The 17630-nt window shown below is 37.8% G+C and overlaps 7 protein-coding genes across 7 annotated transcripts; 2 read left to right on the top strand and 5 right to left on the bottom strand.

Annotated features, from left to right (window-relative positions):
* Positions 1-1004: 1004 nt before the first annotated feature.
* On the top strand, positions 1005-2396 carry FDP41_008312 (uncharacterized protein; the record flags this gene model as incomplete). Its single annotated transcript, XM_044712153.1, has 1 exon — positions 1005-2396. One exon carries the CDS (start codon positions 1005-1007, stop codon positions 2394-2396), a length of 1392 nt encoding a protein of 463 aa, XP_044558321.1.
* Positions 2397-2774: 378 nt separating this feature from the next.
* FDP41_008311 (uncharacterized protein) lies at positions 2775-3605 on the top strand (the record flags this gene model as incomplete). The annotated part of the gene is made up of 1 exon (XM_044712152.1): positions 2775-3605. The coding sequence occupies one exon, from the start codon at positions 2775-2777 to the stop codon at positions 3603-3605; it is 831 nt and encodes a 276-aa protein (XP_044558320.1).
* Positions 3606-3785: 180 nt separating this feature from the next.
* FDP41_008310 (uncharacterized protein) lies at positions 3786-4937 on the bottom strand (the record flags this gene model as incomplete). The annotated part of the gene is made up of 1 exon (XM_044712151.1): positions 3786-4937. One exon carries the CDS (start codon positions 4935-4937, stop codon positions 3786-3788), a length of 1152 nt encoding a protein of 383 aa, XP_044558319.1.
* A 132-nt stretch (positions 4938-5069) lies between these two features.
* On the bottom strand, positions 5070-6286 carry FDP41_008309 (uncharacterized protein; the record flags this gene model as incomplete). Its single annotated transcript, XM_044712149.1, has 4 exons — positions 5070-5268; positions 5370-5594; positions 5780-5864; positions 6157-6286. The coding sequence occupies 4 exons, from the start codon at positions 6284-6286 to the stop codon at positions 5070-5072; spliced, it is 639 nt and encodes a 212-aa protein (XP_044558318.1).
* Positions 6287-6462: 176 nt separating this feature from the next.
* Positions 6463-13608, bottom strand: FDP41_008308 (uncharacterized protein; the record flags this gene model as incomplete). Its single annotated transcript, XM_044712148.1, has 1 exon — positions 6463-13608. One exon carries the CDS (start codon positions 13606-13608, stop codon positions 6463-6465), a length of 7146 nt encoding a protein of 2381 aa, XP_044558317.1.
* A 150-nt stretch (positions 13609-13758) lies between these two features.
* FDP41_008307 (uncharacterized protein) lies at positions 13759-15528 on the bottom strand (the record flags this gene model as incomplete). The annotated part of the gene is made up of 1 exon (XM_044712147.1): positions 13759-15528. The coding sequence occupies one exon, from the start codon at positions 15526-15528 to the stop codon at positions 13759-13761; it is 1770 nt and encodes a 589-aa protein (XP_044558316.1).
* A 280-nt stretch (positions 15529-15808) lies between these two features.
* On the bottom strand, positions 15809-17476 carry FDP41_008306 (uncharacterized protein; the record flags this gene model as incomplete). The annotated part of the gene is made up of 1 exon (XM_044712146.1): positions 15809-17476. The coding sequence occupies one exon, from the start codon at positions 17474-17476 to the stop codon at positions 15809-15811; it is 1668 nt and encodes a 555-aa protein (XP_044558315.1).
* Positions 17477-17630: the final 154 nt, after the last annotated feature.

The raw sequence follows: 17630 nt of genomic DNA, 5'->3' as shown, positions 1-17630 counted from the left end.
TCTCAAGTTCGATCTTTGAATGTGAGTTCCTTATTTCCAGACCAGATCATTTCAGAAATCAAAAACAAAAACCATTTCAGATTTTAAAACACAAATTCCTCGAAATACTACAACTCCGAATCATTCGAAAAAGAAGAGAAAATTACAAAAGGAGACAACAGCAAACAACGCATCTAAAATGCCAACAAAACAAGAACAACAAATTGAATCAACACTCTTATCCAACTTTTAAAAATCTTCCCAACACGTTTCATAACCCTATATCACATCCATATTTCCAAATCTTGAAATTTTAAATTTAAATTATTTGCAATTCTTAACCAATGACTTACTGGAACACAATTAAGAGAAATTTCACTCGAAGGTTGTGACAGTATTACTTGTTAAAGCATCTTTAACAAGAACATGTATTTCTTGGGATTTCATTCAACAAGTGAAACAATTATATAAGGCTGCTTTTTGTAACAACCAAGAAGATTCAAAAGATGAAGCAACACTGAATCATCAAATCATTTATGCTGACAAATGCTTGGAAGATTCTTTCACCTTATCCATGTATGCCATACCAAAAGAGAATACCTTATTTCTAGAGACGAGGAGAACTCGAGCCTCTTCTTCTTGTTCCTTTTCCTCTTCTGAAAGAAGTAGTAGTGGTATGAATTTCCGAAAGAACAAGTAATCACGCTCTTTATTCAATTAATAAATATAAACCAACAACCTTTTATGATCGTCAACGTGTGTCTTGAATTGTTTTCTTCTCAAAGAAAATTCTTTAATCCAAAGAAGAAGCACGACGAAGGAAAAGAGGATAAAAATAATCATTTTTTCAAAATCAAAAAAAAATTCATTGTATTGTTGTCTTGTGGTTTGATTCTTGGCTTTCTTTTTTCTCGGACAACAACAACATCAATACCTTACACTCATTGATTCCTGATATTTATCATTTCGGATCAACTCAACAACAACAATATAGATAACCAAAGTCCCGGAAATTTCTCTCCAAAATGCCATTACCAACTTTTGACCCTGAAGACCCATCATCCAATGAAGTCGATCAAGAACGAAAAAAGAAGCATATGGATGTAGATTATTCAGAGCAAACGGATCAGACCATTTCCTCAGCAAATCAAGCCATTGAAAAGGGTGGTATTTCTGCTCTCAAGCAAGCTTTGGAACCAGTCTTGGCACTTGAAAAGACCGTTCGTCTTGCTGAAGATTATGAAAATTTGAGCAAAGTTCTGGTGAATATTGTGGCCATGTGTGCCAAAGTGCAAGCTTGGGACGAATTGAATGATCAATTGACGCTTCTTGCAAAGAAACGATCACAATCGAGAGGAGCCATTCAAAAAATGATTCAAGAGGCCATGAAATATATTGACTTGACACCAAGCAAGGAAAGAAAGATTGAACTCATCAATACAATTCGTAAAATCACTGAAGGTAAAATCTTTGTTGAATTGGAGGGAGCTCGAGTCACACGAATGCTTGCCAAGATCAGAGAGGAAGAGGGCAACATTTCCGAAGCTGCCTCACTTCTCCAAGATGTACAAGTAGAAACCATCAACAGCATGGCAATCCGAGAAAAGATTGACTTTATTCTTGAATCGATTCGATTGTGTCTCGAAAAGCAAGATTATGTTCGAGCTGTCATTGTCTCCAAGAAAATTACCAAAAAGAGTATTTCAGAAGAGGATCACCAAGACTTAAAGATCCGTTATTATGAACTCATGATTCGATTCTACTCTCAAAAGAAACACTATTTGGACATTTTCCGTTCCTATCAACAAATTTTCACAACACCCATCATTCAAGCCAATGACGACGAATGGATGCGTATCTTGCAACACATGGTATTGTACATTGTATTGGCTGAGTATGGAAATGAGCAGCATGATCTCATGCACCGAACCTTTGAGGAGAAGAAATTGGAGGAACCAAAATTACAACCTTTCCGAATGCTCTTGAAACAATTCGTGAGTCGTGGAGTCATTAATTGGCCTCAATTCGAAGCACAATTTGGTGCCATCATTAAGAATCATCCAATTTTCACAAAATCACCAGAAACCTACGCCGACCTCCGTAGTAGAGTGGTCGAGAAGAATATTCGTACGATCGCTCAATTCTATTCGAGAATTGAGACCAAACGTATTTCTGAACTCTTGTACCTTAATGAAGATGAAGTGGAAGGATTTATATCGAGAATGGTCACCAACAAGACCATTAATGCCAAGATGGATCGTTTGCAGGGTGTCATTGTTTTCAAGCAGGTACAAAATGGAGAAGACAATGACGTATTGAACTCGTGGGCTCATGACATTGTCAAGTTGTTGCAATTGGTTGAAAAGTCCAACCACTTGATCAACAAGGAATACATGATACAAAATGCACGACAATAGTGACTGCAAGTTGAATGAATATTAATAATTAAATCACTTGAATCGTAATTTATCTTCAATCACTGGTCGTCGTTCCAAACTGATCCTGATAGATTGGTCATCTCGGCGATCAATATCAGTTGCAGAACATGTCGAAAATATTACCAATGTAAGGATAAGGTTCATCCTGCTTATCTGCAACAAAGAGATCTCGCGTCAGTCGATAGAATCAACACTCATCAGGAGGGACTTCGTGTTTTTCTCGACAGCTTCTCCTTGATCAAAAACACACAGATATTTTGAGTGTTGTGGTGTTCTTGAAAACCAATGAATGCTTGTCCTTTGGCCAAAGAGGAATGGAAATCTAAAAATATAAACTTTTTTCAAAATCAAAAAAAAATGTCTTCTTCTTCTCAAGGTGTCATTGGAGGCTTTGATTTTGGCAATGTGGCCCGTAATATTTATCTTCAAAATAATCTCAATGTACAACCTCCAAAAACCTTGAAAACAGGTACTACTATTTGTGGTGTGGTTTTCAAGGATGGTGTGGTGTTGGGAGCAGATACCCGAGCGACCAATGGACCTATTGTGGCCGATAAGAATTGTGAGAAGATTCACTACATTGCTCCTAATATTTATTGTTGTGGTGCTGGTACTGCAGCCGATACAGAGAATACAACAGCCTTGATCAGTTCAAAATTACAACTTCATCGTTATGCTACCGGAAAGCAATCCCGTGTGGATACAGCCATGACCATGTTCAAGAGAATGTTGTGGAGATATCAAGGTTATATCAGTGCTGCTCTTGTTTTGGGTGGTGTGGATGTGAATGGTCCAGCTTTGTACACAATTTATCCTCACGGATCTACTGACAAGTTACCTTTTGTTACCATGGGTTCGGGATCTTTGGCTGCCATGTCTGTGTTTGAAAGCGAATACAAAGATGATATGACTGAGGAGGAAGCTAAAGCAATTGTTCATAAGGCAATTTCTGCCGGTATTTATAACGATCTGGGAAGTGGTTCCAATGTCGATTTGTGTGTCATTAATAAGGATGGAGTTGCAAATTATATTCGTGGTTATGATGTTCCATCAGGAAGAAAGTATCGTCGTGAATATGTCATTCCACGTGGTACTACTGCTGTTTTGAATGAAAAGGTTTTGCAATTGAAATCCAAGCTGATCGTTGAGGAAGAAAGCACAAAGGACGTCATGCAAACCACAGAATAAGTGAGTGTTCGAGCTCAATACATTGTACAACTTGCATAAACAAAAATTGACTTGTATAATTTTGTAAATAATAATATTTGTGAGATGGTACAACTTTTAAGCTGAGACAACACCACTATTCTGTTTTTTTGATATAATAATACAAATAACATCACGACGTTAAGCTGATCAAGCAATCCATCAATACCTGAATTTTTGATAATATTCTTCAGAGTCTTCCTTGTCCACGTATGCAGTTTTTGAAAAGAAGATTGGTTGTGTCTTTTCTTCATGATCTTCAATCACGAGTTGTGTAATTTCTTTCTCAAGTTGAGGATTGATGTTAGTGTTCATCGTACCGATCGACGATTTCTCAACATGATTTCCATGATGCAATGACGATGTGACAGGAAGCGTTGGAAGAGGTTTCTTTGTTTTTGCATTGGTCAGCATCATCCTATTTGAATCGTTGACATTTTCAATATTTCCCATCGTTTCTGTTGTCTGCATTTTCTTTGTTTGACTCGAACAGGCCACTCGATGAGTATTAAATTCCAAAACAATGGTATCCTCAATTTTGGATGTGAGTGTTTCATGAATTGGCTCATGTCCGGAAACATGTTTCATTTCAAATGAATTGGTGGGTGAGTGTTGTTTCGTGAGAACAGAGTTTGTGGTGCAAGCAGTGGATTGATGATGGCCAAGTGCTGTCACTAAGGAACTTGCGGATGAAATGACACCATTGCGATTTTTTAAAACTTCAAGTTGATGCTTTTTCGAGTTGGAAAATTGTTTGTTCTTTTCATTTTGTTTTGAATTCATATGAATTTCCTCTGTATTCCTTTCAATGCCATCATTATGATCATTATTTAAAAAGAAATAATATTCCTCTAAATGTTTTCCTAATTTGGAAAAATTCAAACAATTTCCATGAGAGGAATGCAATTTATATTCTTCCAAAGAATAATGACATGGTATTTCAAGATGCGTATGTGCCAATGTCCATACAACTTCCATTTCTTTTTGAAAATTCACACTTGCCAAATCGGGATTTTTCACATGCTTGGGAAAATAATGATTCATAATTCCAATAAACAATAATCCATTATTCATAAAGAATTCATCTTGAGAATGATAAATTTCACAAATTTTTTGAGAGGAAATCGCGAGAGTTGAATTTGTTGAAATCGTTTGATTTCTGAATAAATTTAAATGTGACATGCATTTGTATTGACTTGTAATTAATTGAAGCCACGCGATCATACGATGAGAAAAGTGTTGTTGTGGTTGTGGTGGTGATGGACATGAATGTTCGGAAAGGATTGATTGTTTGCTGTAGTTGGAGAGTGACATTTTTTTCTGTCTGTGATTGGCAGGTGACAACTCCGCTTTCCTTCTTTGCAACAATTATTTTCCCAAGCATTTGAAAAATGTTGTTAAGATGGTATCATCACACACTGCATTCTAAACCAATAACATGAACTTTTATTCATGATGGTTATGATGAGGATGAATAAAACGTTGCTTATGTCCAGTAATGACATCAAGATATTGAGCATCAATTTTGTGAAACAATTGACCGTCCTCATCCTCATAAAAAAACTCTTCAGAGTAATCTTCAATGTATTCATTTGGAGCTGGATACTTCTTTAGGAAGGAATTGAATCCTCCAGATGGTACAAATCTGTTGAATAGATCCACATGAAAATTCACACCCAAATTCATTCCAAATATAATATTAATCAATTTCTGAAATGAATGTTTTTCACAAAATCACATACTTACATTTTCAAATGATGTAATTCCTTATGGTCTGCAATCTTTTCGGCAAAACTCGTTGCACATTGTGGTCCACGTTGTTCACTGTACATGCAATAAAATACAACAGTATCCAAACTTTGGGCTTTTTCTTGACATATCTTTACCAGTGTTGGTAAATGAGTTTGTTCGAAATTTGAAAAGTCTAAATGCAGACTTCCTTTAATATGTCCTCCTTCATAGTCTTCATCTCTAATTTTTGGAAAGAACAAGCAACAGATGATTAGGGTGTCATACATTTTGAATATACAAGTTTCCCCAAATTTCAAAGGTTAAAAATTGATTCATATGGCACAATCGTTACATCCGCATCATATTCATTTTGAAAACATGATTATTGAATGACATTCAAATAGAGAGCAAAAGTGATTTCCTACCTCACGTCCACAATTAATACATTATCTTTCCCGATCATGTTTGCAAAGGTTTGTACATCAATCTTCCTGAAGGATGGTTCCGGAACTAGGTTTTGAAAATATGTGTTAAAGTCCAATCATAATGTCATTTAAAACATATTTCATATGGATTTTAATCATCATCCACATGTGGTTGTGATCAATTTTTCATCCAATTTTTGTTCATACAAATTTCCAAAAAACAAAATCATTTTGATCAAATTGTAAAATCGTGAGGACCAAATGATCAACCATTCGGAACATCATCATGATCACCCATTTTGGCAATTCATCCAATCACCATCATCATCATCGCCATTCATCCAATGGAACCCAATCATCATCATCCGAATACCTACCCGTAATTTTCAATGAGAGAGCTAACGGATTGGATGCTCTCCTGCCTCTTCCTTTGACTTGTTCTATGTGTTGTTGATGTGAAGATTGAAGAACCGTTGTTGTTGTTGCTGCTGGTTCACTGAGGGACATTTTTTTTGGAAATTTTGAAAAACATTTTTAATTCATTGCCATTTTCAGAAATGTTTGTGTTTCGATTGACCTATATCGATAGATTGACGTGAATGAGTTGAAATTCGATCTGAAAGAGGAGGAGGAGGAGGTTCAATAGTGTTAAACTTTGCAATTCGAATTCGAATTCTCTCTCTCTATTCATAAACTTGAACAAATTCAGTTTTAGATCTTCCGAAACATTCAGGACAATACATTTCTTCAACATGACTTGGTGGAGCCACAAAGGATCCAATGGTTGTGGCTCGTGCAATGTAGCTGTAGGTATGAGAACCTTCGATGAGAATTCTTGTGAATGCTTCCACCCGTTCAGTTCTAATATTTTGATGTTCAAACCATCCATTCCAATATTTGGTCATGTCCAAATTCGATTGGTTTACATCTTGCAAATCTAAATGTTGACTCTCCAATTCAGGATTCACAGGTTCTAAACCAGCAGGTAATTTGTCCATTAAAGCAATGTTGTATCTTCGAACGGTGTTGGTAAATGTGAGAGTGACACGAACAAGTTCACCAGATTTGATTTTCCATGTATTTCCATTCTTATCAAACGTGACATGCTCCTGTTTGGTCACTCCTTCATAAATTCTAGAGATTGATAAACCTCGATCCAATGCTGAAAGTGTTAAATTTTCAGGAGTATAACTGAGTCCAATTCGATAATAAAGTCTTCCATCTCCAACTTTGGAAACGACCAATTCCTTTTTACAATTTTCCAAATGTTGTTTTGGATCAATGACTTGTTCTTCAACGAATTGTCTTGGAACAAAGGCCTTCACTGGTAACGTAGTGGTGATCTTATCTTTGCTTCGTCCTTTCCAAGTTTGAGCTCCTAAATAGAGAGTTTCGTCTTGCTTGTTGGTGTCGACAAGCCATGTATTCACAGTCATATCAGGAATGTCCTTTTCAAATTCTATGAAATAATCAGTGACAGAAATTATACACGAGGAATTGTCGATGGTGTTTCCCCATCTTCCATATTGATTGGTATTTCTCTCTGCCAAAACGCTTCTCAATAATTTTTGAATTAAATCACTCGAGTCTTCTCGATCAATTTCCATGAGAGTTGACATGACATTGGCATTGGTTCTCACATCTGAATGCAACATCACTGCCTTTGCTGTTTCGTCATCTCTATAGGAGGTCACAAAATGGGCATAAACACCAGAATCAACGGTGATATTTTCCTTAAAGTATGTTTTCAATTGTTGTAGCCATTGATGAGCAGTAAGACCCTTATCAAAAAGGAAGGACAATAAACCTTGATTTTCTTTCTGTTCATCACTTTTATCAATGACGGAACGATTTAATGCAACCGCTAACCAAGCTGCACAATCTGGACTGATTTCAGTAGTTAAATCACTCACATCCTTGTAGTGTGACAACACATTGACACAGCACTCTCGTACTTTCTTCTTGTCTTCATCGGATTCCATGAGTAAGGAAAAAACATAATAGGCAAATGATTTGATTGTGTCCTTAATAATTCGTGGCCACAAGAATCCTAAAAAGAAGAGTGATTCAATTCGTATAAGAATTTGTTTCAATGGAACCAACACGTGACTTGGTATTTCGTATCCGTATTGTTTACATTTGGCAAAGCAGAGTGCCACATGACAAGTCAAAAATGGATCTCCAATTAAGGTTGTTTTCCAAACTGAAAATGAACCATCACTCTTTTGTCGATCAAAGATCTTTTTCAATTCTTCCTTGACAAAAGCGTCAATTTCTTCTGCTGAGCTAATATCCATCAATTTTTTCAATTGTTGTGGCGTGTAGAATTGTAAAATAATATCTTTCATACACACAACTCCAATAATTTTGCTTGCAAGTTGTTCAGTGCACTCATATGGATAGGTAAATAAATAAAGGAGGGAATCCGTGAGTGTTGAGAGAGCAGTCGTGCTGGTTGAAAAGCTAAACTCTCCAAATTGTGAAAGAATTCGCTTGTTAGGAAGTGACACTGGTTGTGCAATGACAGAGGTCTTGTCTTGAATATCTCCATACGTTGCAAACGCTTCTGTGGTTGCTGGTGTGAAAACATTAATATCATTCTTAACAGCATCACTCCAACCAACCATATAATCCGCAGAATCCTGTGTGTCTGATGAGGAGGAAGAAGCTGAAACTGCCCTCACCACCCGAATACCGACATTAATTCTAGCTTTACCACATTTCTGAACTTGAACAGGAAGACGTACTTCCTTTCTTTCAAGGCCTTTCAACACAACCGTAATTCCTCTCTTGCGTTGTAGTTGATTCTTGTGCATCAATCGCAGATTAGAGGTATGACAAGCAAGAGCAACAGTGAGAGTTGCTGTGGTTTGGTTTTGTAAAACATAAGTCAAGTCACATGCATCTCCATAATTCAAGAAACGAGGTAAAGATGGTCTGCAACTGATTGGAAGGCACGTTGTAATTTTCGAAGTATTGACACCAAATCGATCGTTTGAGGCACAAGCCAAAGCAGTGATCCTGAAGCGAGTCAAACTGTCAGGAAGTTTGAAATCAATTTTCACTTTGCCTTCCTGGTCAGTTTGAGCAAATCCCACAAAATGAGCATCTGGTCGAAAGTCAGTTCTGACATTAAATTCGTGTTGACGTCCTTGCATTAAGGATTCAGCCAATTCCCTAGTCATGTTCACCTTTGTATCTTTTTTACCTCCTCTTCCTCCTGCATCACCACAACAACGACACATGGCACCTCCTGAACAAGACGCACCAATCGTGTGATTTGAGCATGACGACGAACGACAGCAAAAACATGATTTGAATAGACCACCTCCCAACGAACATGATCGGCACTTTTTCGAGCAACATTCATTTTGGCATGTGATACAATCGAGAGCACACTCTCTCTCGCAATAATTATCTTCGTCCCGACAGTCAAAGTTTGACGCCACTTGCTGTCTTTGAGAGGCTTCGAATTCTTTTTGCAGCTCCAATTCCTGTCGATTTTTGGGAGGATAGTACCAATATCGCACCAGGTCTCGATTGTTTTGAAATTCAGTACTGCAATTATTGTTAGGTAAAAAGACAGCTAATGGATTTGAAATTTCATGCTTTGCCATGTCAAGAACTGCCTCATCAGCCACAATTAAACACACTTCACAATTCGATTGATTTGTTCCTTGCTTATCGGTCACAATTACTTCCACAGAAGTTTCTTTACCAGGTCCGGTGATACTATGTTTTGGAATGATAGCAACGTCCAATTCATGGTGTTCCTTAGAGACTTTGAGTGACACGCGCCCAGTGGCATAGGTAGGATTAGAACGGTTCTTGTCATTCTCATCCACATATTGATCTTGTCCATATAATTTAACAATGACTTCAATATTCGGTCTGTATTCCTTTCGAATAGGAACTGTTAATTGTGCATAACCAACATCGGCCTTAATTTCAAAATTTTCCTTTTTCACAAGACCATTACAAGTGACAAACATGAACCCAATAGCATCTCCATGAAATGGATTGGAAACGTAAATCTTGGCATCTTCACCAGGAAGATAGTGGTCATTCTCGAATTTGTCACTCACAATATCCAGAGTCGACGAAGTCAGAACAGCATATCCCTTGGGTTGCAAATGTTTCTTGAAACCAAATTTCCGAATTGGAATAATTGCACGGTTCACTCCACTTCTAAACCGTGGGATACTTGCCTCACGAACTTCACACAGAATTCCATATTCGGCATAGGCCAAGTCTTGAGTATCGTTTTCCAATGAGAAGGAATAGAGCAGTGGTTCTGTAGTCGAAATCAAACTGAATTGACGAATGGGTGTCAATGTTTCCACTGTGTTGTAACCTGAAGAGGAAACATCAAATTTCACAATTTTGACTTGAATAGGAATTCCAGTTTTTGGTTTTCCTTGAATATTCGTAACGATGAAGAAACAATCAATCCTCTCATCTGCTTTCATGACTACTCTTTTGCTGCATCTCACACCAACATAGTATTTGCAGGCATGCACAATCACGCTGGAAGTTGTTCCATGTGTTTGTCGATTAATGTCTTGCACATTGGATTTGCATGTAATTTCAAGAGGAGACACAATGGTTTTTTCTGGATCCCATACTTGCACCAATGCATACGAGTTGCCATCTGAACCTGTTTGTGAGGTCAAATATGCGTTGGGATGCCATCTTCTCTTTTCTTTCTGTATAAAATTATAACAATAGGTACATGTGGACGAATGGTCAGATTCCTGGAAGCTATAATGACTCCATCCTTCAGGTGTAAAACTTGTTGGTTTGGTCATAAAGTTCGAGCTGACACTGGCATTACTGAGCCCAGAACCACTGTAATAATTCGCTTCTGTTTTGAAAAGTATTTGATCTCCAATAAAGTTATTGGTTTTCAAAGAGGAAGGAATGACAGAAGTTTGCACAATGTACTCTGGCGTTCGAAATTCTTCCACTGAAAAGTTTGTATAAGAAGAATATCCTTTGGTGGAAATTTGAATGCTGTGTGTTCCGAGTTTGACATTGTCTGGAAGTTGTACGTCAAAAGAAAACGTTCCATTCTGAGTGGTGCGAATGGATCCCTTGGTATAGGCCACATTGTGGCTGTCTTGAACAACATAGGAAACTTCGAGGTTTTGAGGAATGTCTACAGAGTATGTTCCAAATAGGTCGCTTTTCTTATTATTATTGAAATTAATGTTTCTCAGATAGCCCTTCACATGTAGAGTTTCTTTTGGTTTGTAGAGACCTCGATCGGTAATAATGTGAGCCTTCAGATAGGATGTACGAATTGGAACTGTTGTAATTAGAGGATGACTCATCAAAACACTATCTGTGTCAGTCTTTACGAGTATTCGTGAATAATTCATGGAGCTAGAGATGGGTGGCAAGTAGCCAATACCATTCTCATTGGTGGTTGCGGTCTCAGATACAAATTCAATCTCTTCTGCCTTAATTCGATGGAAAGAGTGATGTGAATATGTGAAAAGTAGAGAAGCATTTGGAACAGGTTTTCCAGTACTAAAATCGGTCACGAATACAGAAATCTTATCATCGCCAGTTACTCTGATAATTTCCACACAAAGATTAGTCACTTGAATCCACTTCAAAGAATAACGAGTAAATGTCTTGAAGATCAAACTTGTGTCTTTTGGCTTGTACTGAACCAACAGTTGGCCAGTTTTCTGGGCAGAGTTTTGAAGGTATGGGGAAAGAAAAAGTTGGTTCGAAGCCACTTTATCCTTTTCAAACTTGTCAGGTTTTAACTTTCCATCCATAACAACTTTTCCAAATGAAATTGGTTTCTTTGGATTCCAATCAAAGTATTCATACGTGTCACCTTTGATTTTAGGAATATTTGTCTCCACAAAGAATTCTTCTGGATCAATTTGATTGATCACCACATGAGTCTCTGGAATATTTACAGAGTCGAAATAGAGGAATGGGTCATCATTGTCGAACATTGCTGGAGGTAATATTGCCTGATATGGAAGAGTGTCATGAACCAATTTTCCTTGCCCCTCAATTTCAAACGTAGCCACAAAATCACTTTCTAATTCTTGTCCATAAATGTCTGGTAAACCTTTCTTGATGGTGACTGTATATTTTTCTCGTGGTTTCGTATCACCATGTATTGAAATTGAAGATGTATTTCTATTAATTCTCATTTGTTCGATTGGAGGCTCAACACTGATAAATTCTTCAATGTGCTTGAATTTTTCAAAATCGATTGGGTTTGATAAATAGAAGGAAAAGGATGATCCTGGATAAACGCCACCTCCAAATATTTTGTCAAAAATACTCCTTTTTGGATAATAATAGGTGACACTCATTTTGCCGTGTCCATAAATATAAAATAAAGAGGGAGAGTTTGAAGGAAGAGGACCTTCCAAAGATGGAACACCGTCCTTAATAGAAACAGCAATTTTTTCACCAAGTCCTATCTTTGGATAGCCCTTGCCAGCATTAACAGTTTCATTGTCAATCAACAACTTGATCCAAAAGTGTCTCTTGGAGGAAGCACTGTCATTATTCTTTAAGACATGAGCGTACATGTTGTACACCTGGTTGAATTTTTTCTTAAAATACAAATCTTTCAAAGTCTGTTCTATTAATTTGATATCTGTAAATAATTCAAATGAAATAGGGGTCCCACTAGAGAGGAGTGATGAAGTTTTCACGGTCACAAAGTTGATTACTTGTTGTGGATCCATGTCTTGATCAAATTCGAGATAGCAAAACGGTACTTGAGAAATGGGAAATGTGCCATAAGGAACAAATCTCGATAATGTCATGGTTGGTGTTTTAAATGTCACTTCAAGAGTACTGTCCAAAACTTGGCCATAGATACTCTTTGTTTTTTCTTGCAACACTCGGTATGTAAATGATGTGGATCGATCAAATCTAAACTTGGGCTGGAATAACAATGATTTTGTTCCAATCCATTTCCATTTTCCTTCCTTAATGTTCTGTGTGACAGGTACAATCTCCACAAAATCAATGGCTTCAAATGGCAATGGATCAGCATTAAATTCTTCAATCATATCATGACTAAATGTTATGGAAATGAAAGGAACAGAATGCGACTGGGAAAGAGAGCTGCCTGTAGTTGTTGGTACTGCCCGAACAATCCTGAATTTTTCTTTCAACAATTGGTCACGTCGTCGATGAGAATCCCGAACAATATGTCCCACCGATTCCATTTGAGCATTTTCTTCTTTGTCATCATGTTGGGGAGGAAATTCAACTTGTTTTTTCACTTCATTTAAACCTGGTTCAGGTGGTTTCAATGAATCCTCTCTCATCAGGAATTGTTGTTGTTGCAGAGAGGACTCTTCATCTTCGAGTGGATTGGATTTCAAGAGTTGAGAGATCAATTGTTCCAGACTCTCCTCATCCAAGTCTTCGATATCCACAACAGCATCAGAAGAAGAGGACGCCTTTGTCTCTTCTCCAAAGACACCCTTGTTGGTAGAGTTGTTTTCTTGATCGGACGATGAGTCTCCAATTGGGTCTTCTTTGCTGAATACTCCAAAAGAATCATCATGATGATCATTCAGAGTCGTCTCCACAAATCCAGCCTCTTCCTTCACCATGGCCCGAAGGACATCGCTCTGATCAGCCTTTCTACAATGCAGTTGGAGTGTGTGGATGTCTTTTAATGTAGAGGCATCTTGAGGAAAGATTTCTTCCAATGAGAGAAGGGTTTCTTCAATTGTTGAAGGTTGTTCGGAGAGTGATGATGATGGTAGTGGTGGTTGTGGTTGTTGTGCCTTCTCGATCAACAATGACGAGGAAGATGGCGTGGAAGAGATCATTGAAAATTTTTTGAATTTACTTCAGACATAACGAGAATAATGAACTTGGTACAAGTTCCTCGTCGAAGATCTCATGAGGGAATGATGACGAACGTCATGCCAGCGTGTCACCTGCCACCACCGCATAGAAATTCAAATTCTGCTAAAAACTTAAATCTGTTTCTTCTCTCTTGAGGCAACAACTTCTGAAAGACATTTCAATACATGTAATGGATTTTGAGAAAATTCCATTTCATCCTTAAACATTAAAAATTCATAATCTTTCAAAATTCCAACCAATTCATTCCATGTCGTGAAACGTTCATTCAATTCATTCACAGAAAACATTTTGAAAAACATTTGGTTATGCAATGTGACATGATCCGAGGTTACGTTCCAATCGCAAATATTTGGATTGAAGGAACAGGCCCAGTATTGAGGTTCGTATATTGCCTTTTGAGATTGTTTGTTCAATGCTGCTATCATCCCCTTGTGAAGAGGTTGATGTAAGGAAATTAATTCTTCTTGATTCATTGCTAATTCTCCGTCATAACCAAAAAAGTATTCTCTCAAAAACTTCATGAATACATCCCCAGCAATAAAGCTCCATTTTAACTCAAATTCATTCTTCTTGCGGAGAAACTCTTGTCGTTGTGTGAGTTTGGATAACTTTTGCAAATCTTCAATCATGCCCGCACGAATATCTGGAAAGGATTTAAATACATGTGGTGTTGATGATGGCGGCGATGGCATACTCAAAGAAGGTTGTGAGGAGGATGTTAAAAAAGAAGAAGAAGTACCAGAAAGATCATGCGAATCGATAAATCTCTCGACAGCACTCGCCAATACATGCTTATTTCCAACAAGGTCCACATGCTTGAACAATAATTTCAATGCATTTCTCATGGATTGATCAAAGTCACAAGAAATTTGCAAATTTCCACGTTTCTTCTTGTGGTCAAAATATTCCTCAACGCCATAATTTTTCATTATTAACATTTCGACACATCCAAAGAGTGTCTTGTAGCCAAGTTCAGAAATTTCATTCGTAAACGAGTACAGGCAGGGAACAGTGTTGAGAGAGCCCTCTTTTCTCACGTGGAAGACGAACATGAATCGAGTGTCTTCTGTGTACAATTCAATGGGTCCATCAATATACAAATGGTCTCGGCAAGTCAACTCTTCCAATAATTTAAATTGTTCCGCAGATGCAAATTGCACCAACACATTGGGTACAGTGGCAAAGGATTTGAGAAATTCTGTTCCTCGTTTGGTTTTAGTGTAATAAGGATTTTTGTAAACTTGTGCCAAGGTTTTTGTTGAGTATAGCAATTCCATTGTGTCATGAGAATCTTCTGCCTCGTCACGTGAAGAGGATAGATTCGAGATATCTTGAAAGACTTGTTCATTTTCTTCATCTTCGAGAGTCATAACAGATTGAGGTGAAGGCATTGGATGATTGCAATGATTTTTCACATGCACATAGGTATGAATAGATGGGTAGAACCGAATTTGTGCCTTACAATTATACTTTTGCTTATGCATTAGACATTGATAGATGGAGCAGAGAATTTGTGTCTGATTGCTTGTCACATCGGCCGTATTGCCCATCCCCGCACGAGTCAAATTATTATTCGAAGAGTCGCCACTGACCCATTCACTGACGACAAAGGTTTCATCGTTCGTTTTCACGTACACATGACCACCATAGGAGATGTGTTCACGACGTCCGGTGAGAAGTTTGTGAATGAATCGAGAGGGAATGACAACTTCATTGGATTTCAAATGGATGGTTTTCGTCAGAAGAGTGTGATGTGTGGTTGAGGAAATGAGTTGAGGAATGTGCAGTTGATGTATGTGAGAGGTCTGGGCAAAGACAGAAGGGTGACCACTGTAGTGGAGGTTATTGCTGCTTGATGAGGCCGAAGAAATGTTGTGCATTGTTTGAAAAAGTTGTGTTGCAATCAATGGTGCATTGCACGGAAAGGGCGTAATAGAATCCTTGGAAATTGCATAAATATGTATAATTTCCTTTCACATGTGTTGTCCCATTAATATTTTTGGTTCTGGTCCAGATCGATTAACTGTTGAGCTTGAAACTATTAAGGTTTCGTTATCGTTTGTGCACGCAATATTGAATATCATTATTGACATCTCAAAATAATAATAAATAATATTATGCAGTAATTGTATATCAATAAATTATATTAGATATAGATTTTCAAAAGTCAAGATGATTGCTGCCAGAGATACTAGACTGAGAGGCGCACCCAAAAACATGATCATCCGATGATGTTGCAAGATTAGAAGAGCTATTGGCAGGATTAATGGATGGAATGGATTTGAGAACTCGTTCCACTTGCAATTTGTGCCTTTCAACGTCATTGGATGCTTTGAATTTGGGTCGATCAGGATTTGAAGCTTCTCGTGTCTCTTCAGGTGGTAAATGCAATTTCTCAATATACATTTTTCGTTTCTTGAGCTTGAATGCATAATTGAGAGTGTCTGGAGTGAAATTATATGTCAGAGAATTCATCTTGAATAATTTCTTAATATAAAAGAGTCCGCTGTATTCTTTAAATTCCCAATCGCTCACGTCCAAACCAGCTCCTGTAAAACTATCAATGGAAAGAGACAAATCTGACAACTGTTCAAGTTCATTGAGAAGAGAAGGTGAAACGGCATTAATGGAGGCTTTGGGAACGGTGCACACACAAACGGAAAGGCTGGAACGAAGAAGAGCTTTAAGTTGCGACAAAAAGCGTAGCATGTATCGGAACTGACTGTGAGGTGACGCAGACTTGATGTCACCACCGTAGAATAGAGAGCCTAGTGATTGAAGGCCAATTCGAACTACAGCTCGACTCGAAATTTCATTACTCGTTGTATTGGCCGTATGTGTGTAATGTGTCTTACTTTCTGAAATAATTTTAGCGATTTTTCTCAATAATCCATCATAAAACGTGCCAATAGAGTCATCGAAAATTTCGTCCTTATCAAACAGCACATGAAGACCATCTAAGTTTGCTTTGATAATTTCAGGTTGCATGGTCTTGCTCAAATCATACTCACTACACATTACAGTACCAATTACTCCACTTTTTTCTCCAGATGCTGCTGAACCCGATGAAGATCGTTGTTGCTTCAATTTCACTTGTTGTTCTACAAAGTCTTGATACCTCCATGCAATTTTGAGCTCGCTATTGGTAGAATCGACGGAAGATGTAGGTTGTGTGTGCGAGGTTGTGGTGGTGGAAGTACTGGAAGAAGAGCCTGCTCCAATTTTTCTATTCAAACGATCCATAATACTGTTTCCTGGCGATTGATTCGAGGTTGTGCTGGTTGCTTTTGTCTCGGAATTTTGTGAGGTTTCGCTTGATGTTGGGTTTGTTGACGACGGTATAGATGAAACCACAGAAGAGGTAGCATTCGTTGTAACTACAGGAGTAGTATTCGAAGAATTGTTCAAAGATTCCTTTTCTTCCATCTCTGCCTTGTATCGAGAATAATTAAAAGCAAAATACGATGAGAGTGATGGATGAAGGCCGGACAAGGCATCATTTGCAGTTGAACCATTGTTCGATGATAACGATGCACTAATATTAACTCCAGAATATTGCATCTGATTAAACAATCCACACACCACCGAATGACGATTCGTCATTCCTTCCGACAGAAAATACCTCATCAAATGTTGGCAATATTCACTAAAACGATCCTCTTCAATCAAGACCAAGCTTCCCAACGGAAACCCTCCTCCAATAATTCCATCCAAATCGTGAAGACCCGATGATACCAACAATTGTCCATTGTGTACCGAAGGCTTTGTTCCAAATGGGAGTTGTTTCTGCAGGGAAGCTCCCTTCCTCACAAACGTTGTTTTCTTCATTTTTTTTTTGGCCAATTCAAAAACCATAATTCGGAGGTGCATTGTCCTTCTTGCATGCCATGAGAACGTTGAACGTGTTTTTTGGAATGTTGTGTTCATCTCGAGAGAAAAAAGAGGAGCCACGCAGCACATGATGAGATTTCAATTTACTAAA

This window comes from Naegleria fowleri (genome assembly GCF_008403515.1).
Source record: "Naegleria fowleri strain ATCC 30894 chromosome Unknown tig60, whole genome shotgun sequence".
Classification (NCBI taxonomy): domain Eukaryota; phylum Heterolobosea; class Eutetramitea; order Acrasida; family Naegleriidae; genus Naegleria; species Naegleria fowleri.
The sequence above is the reverse complement of the archived record's forward strand: the minus strand, read 5'-3'. Positions and strand labels throughout refer to the sequence as shown.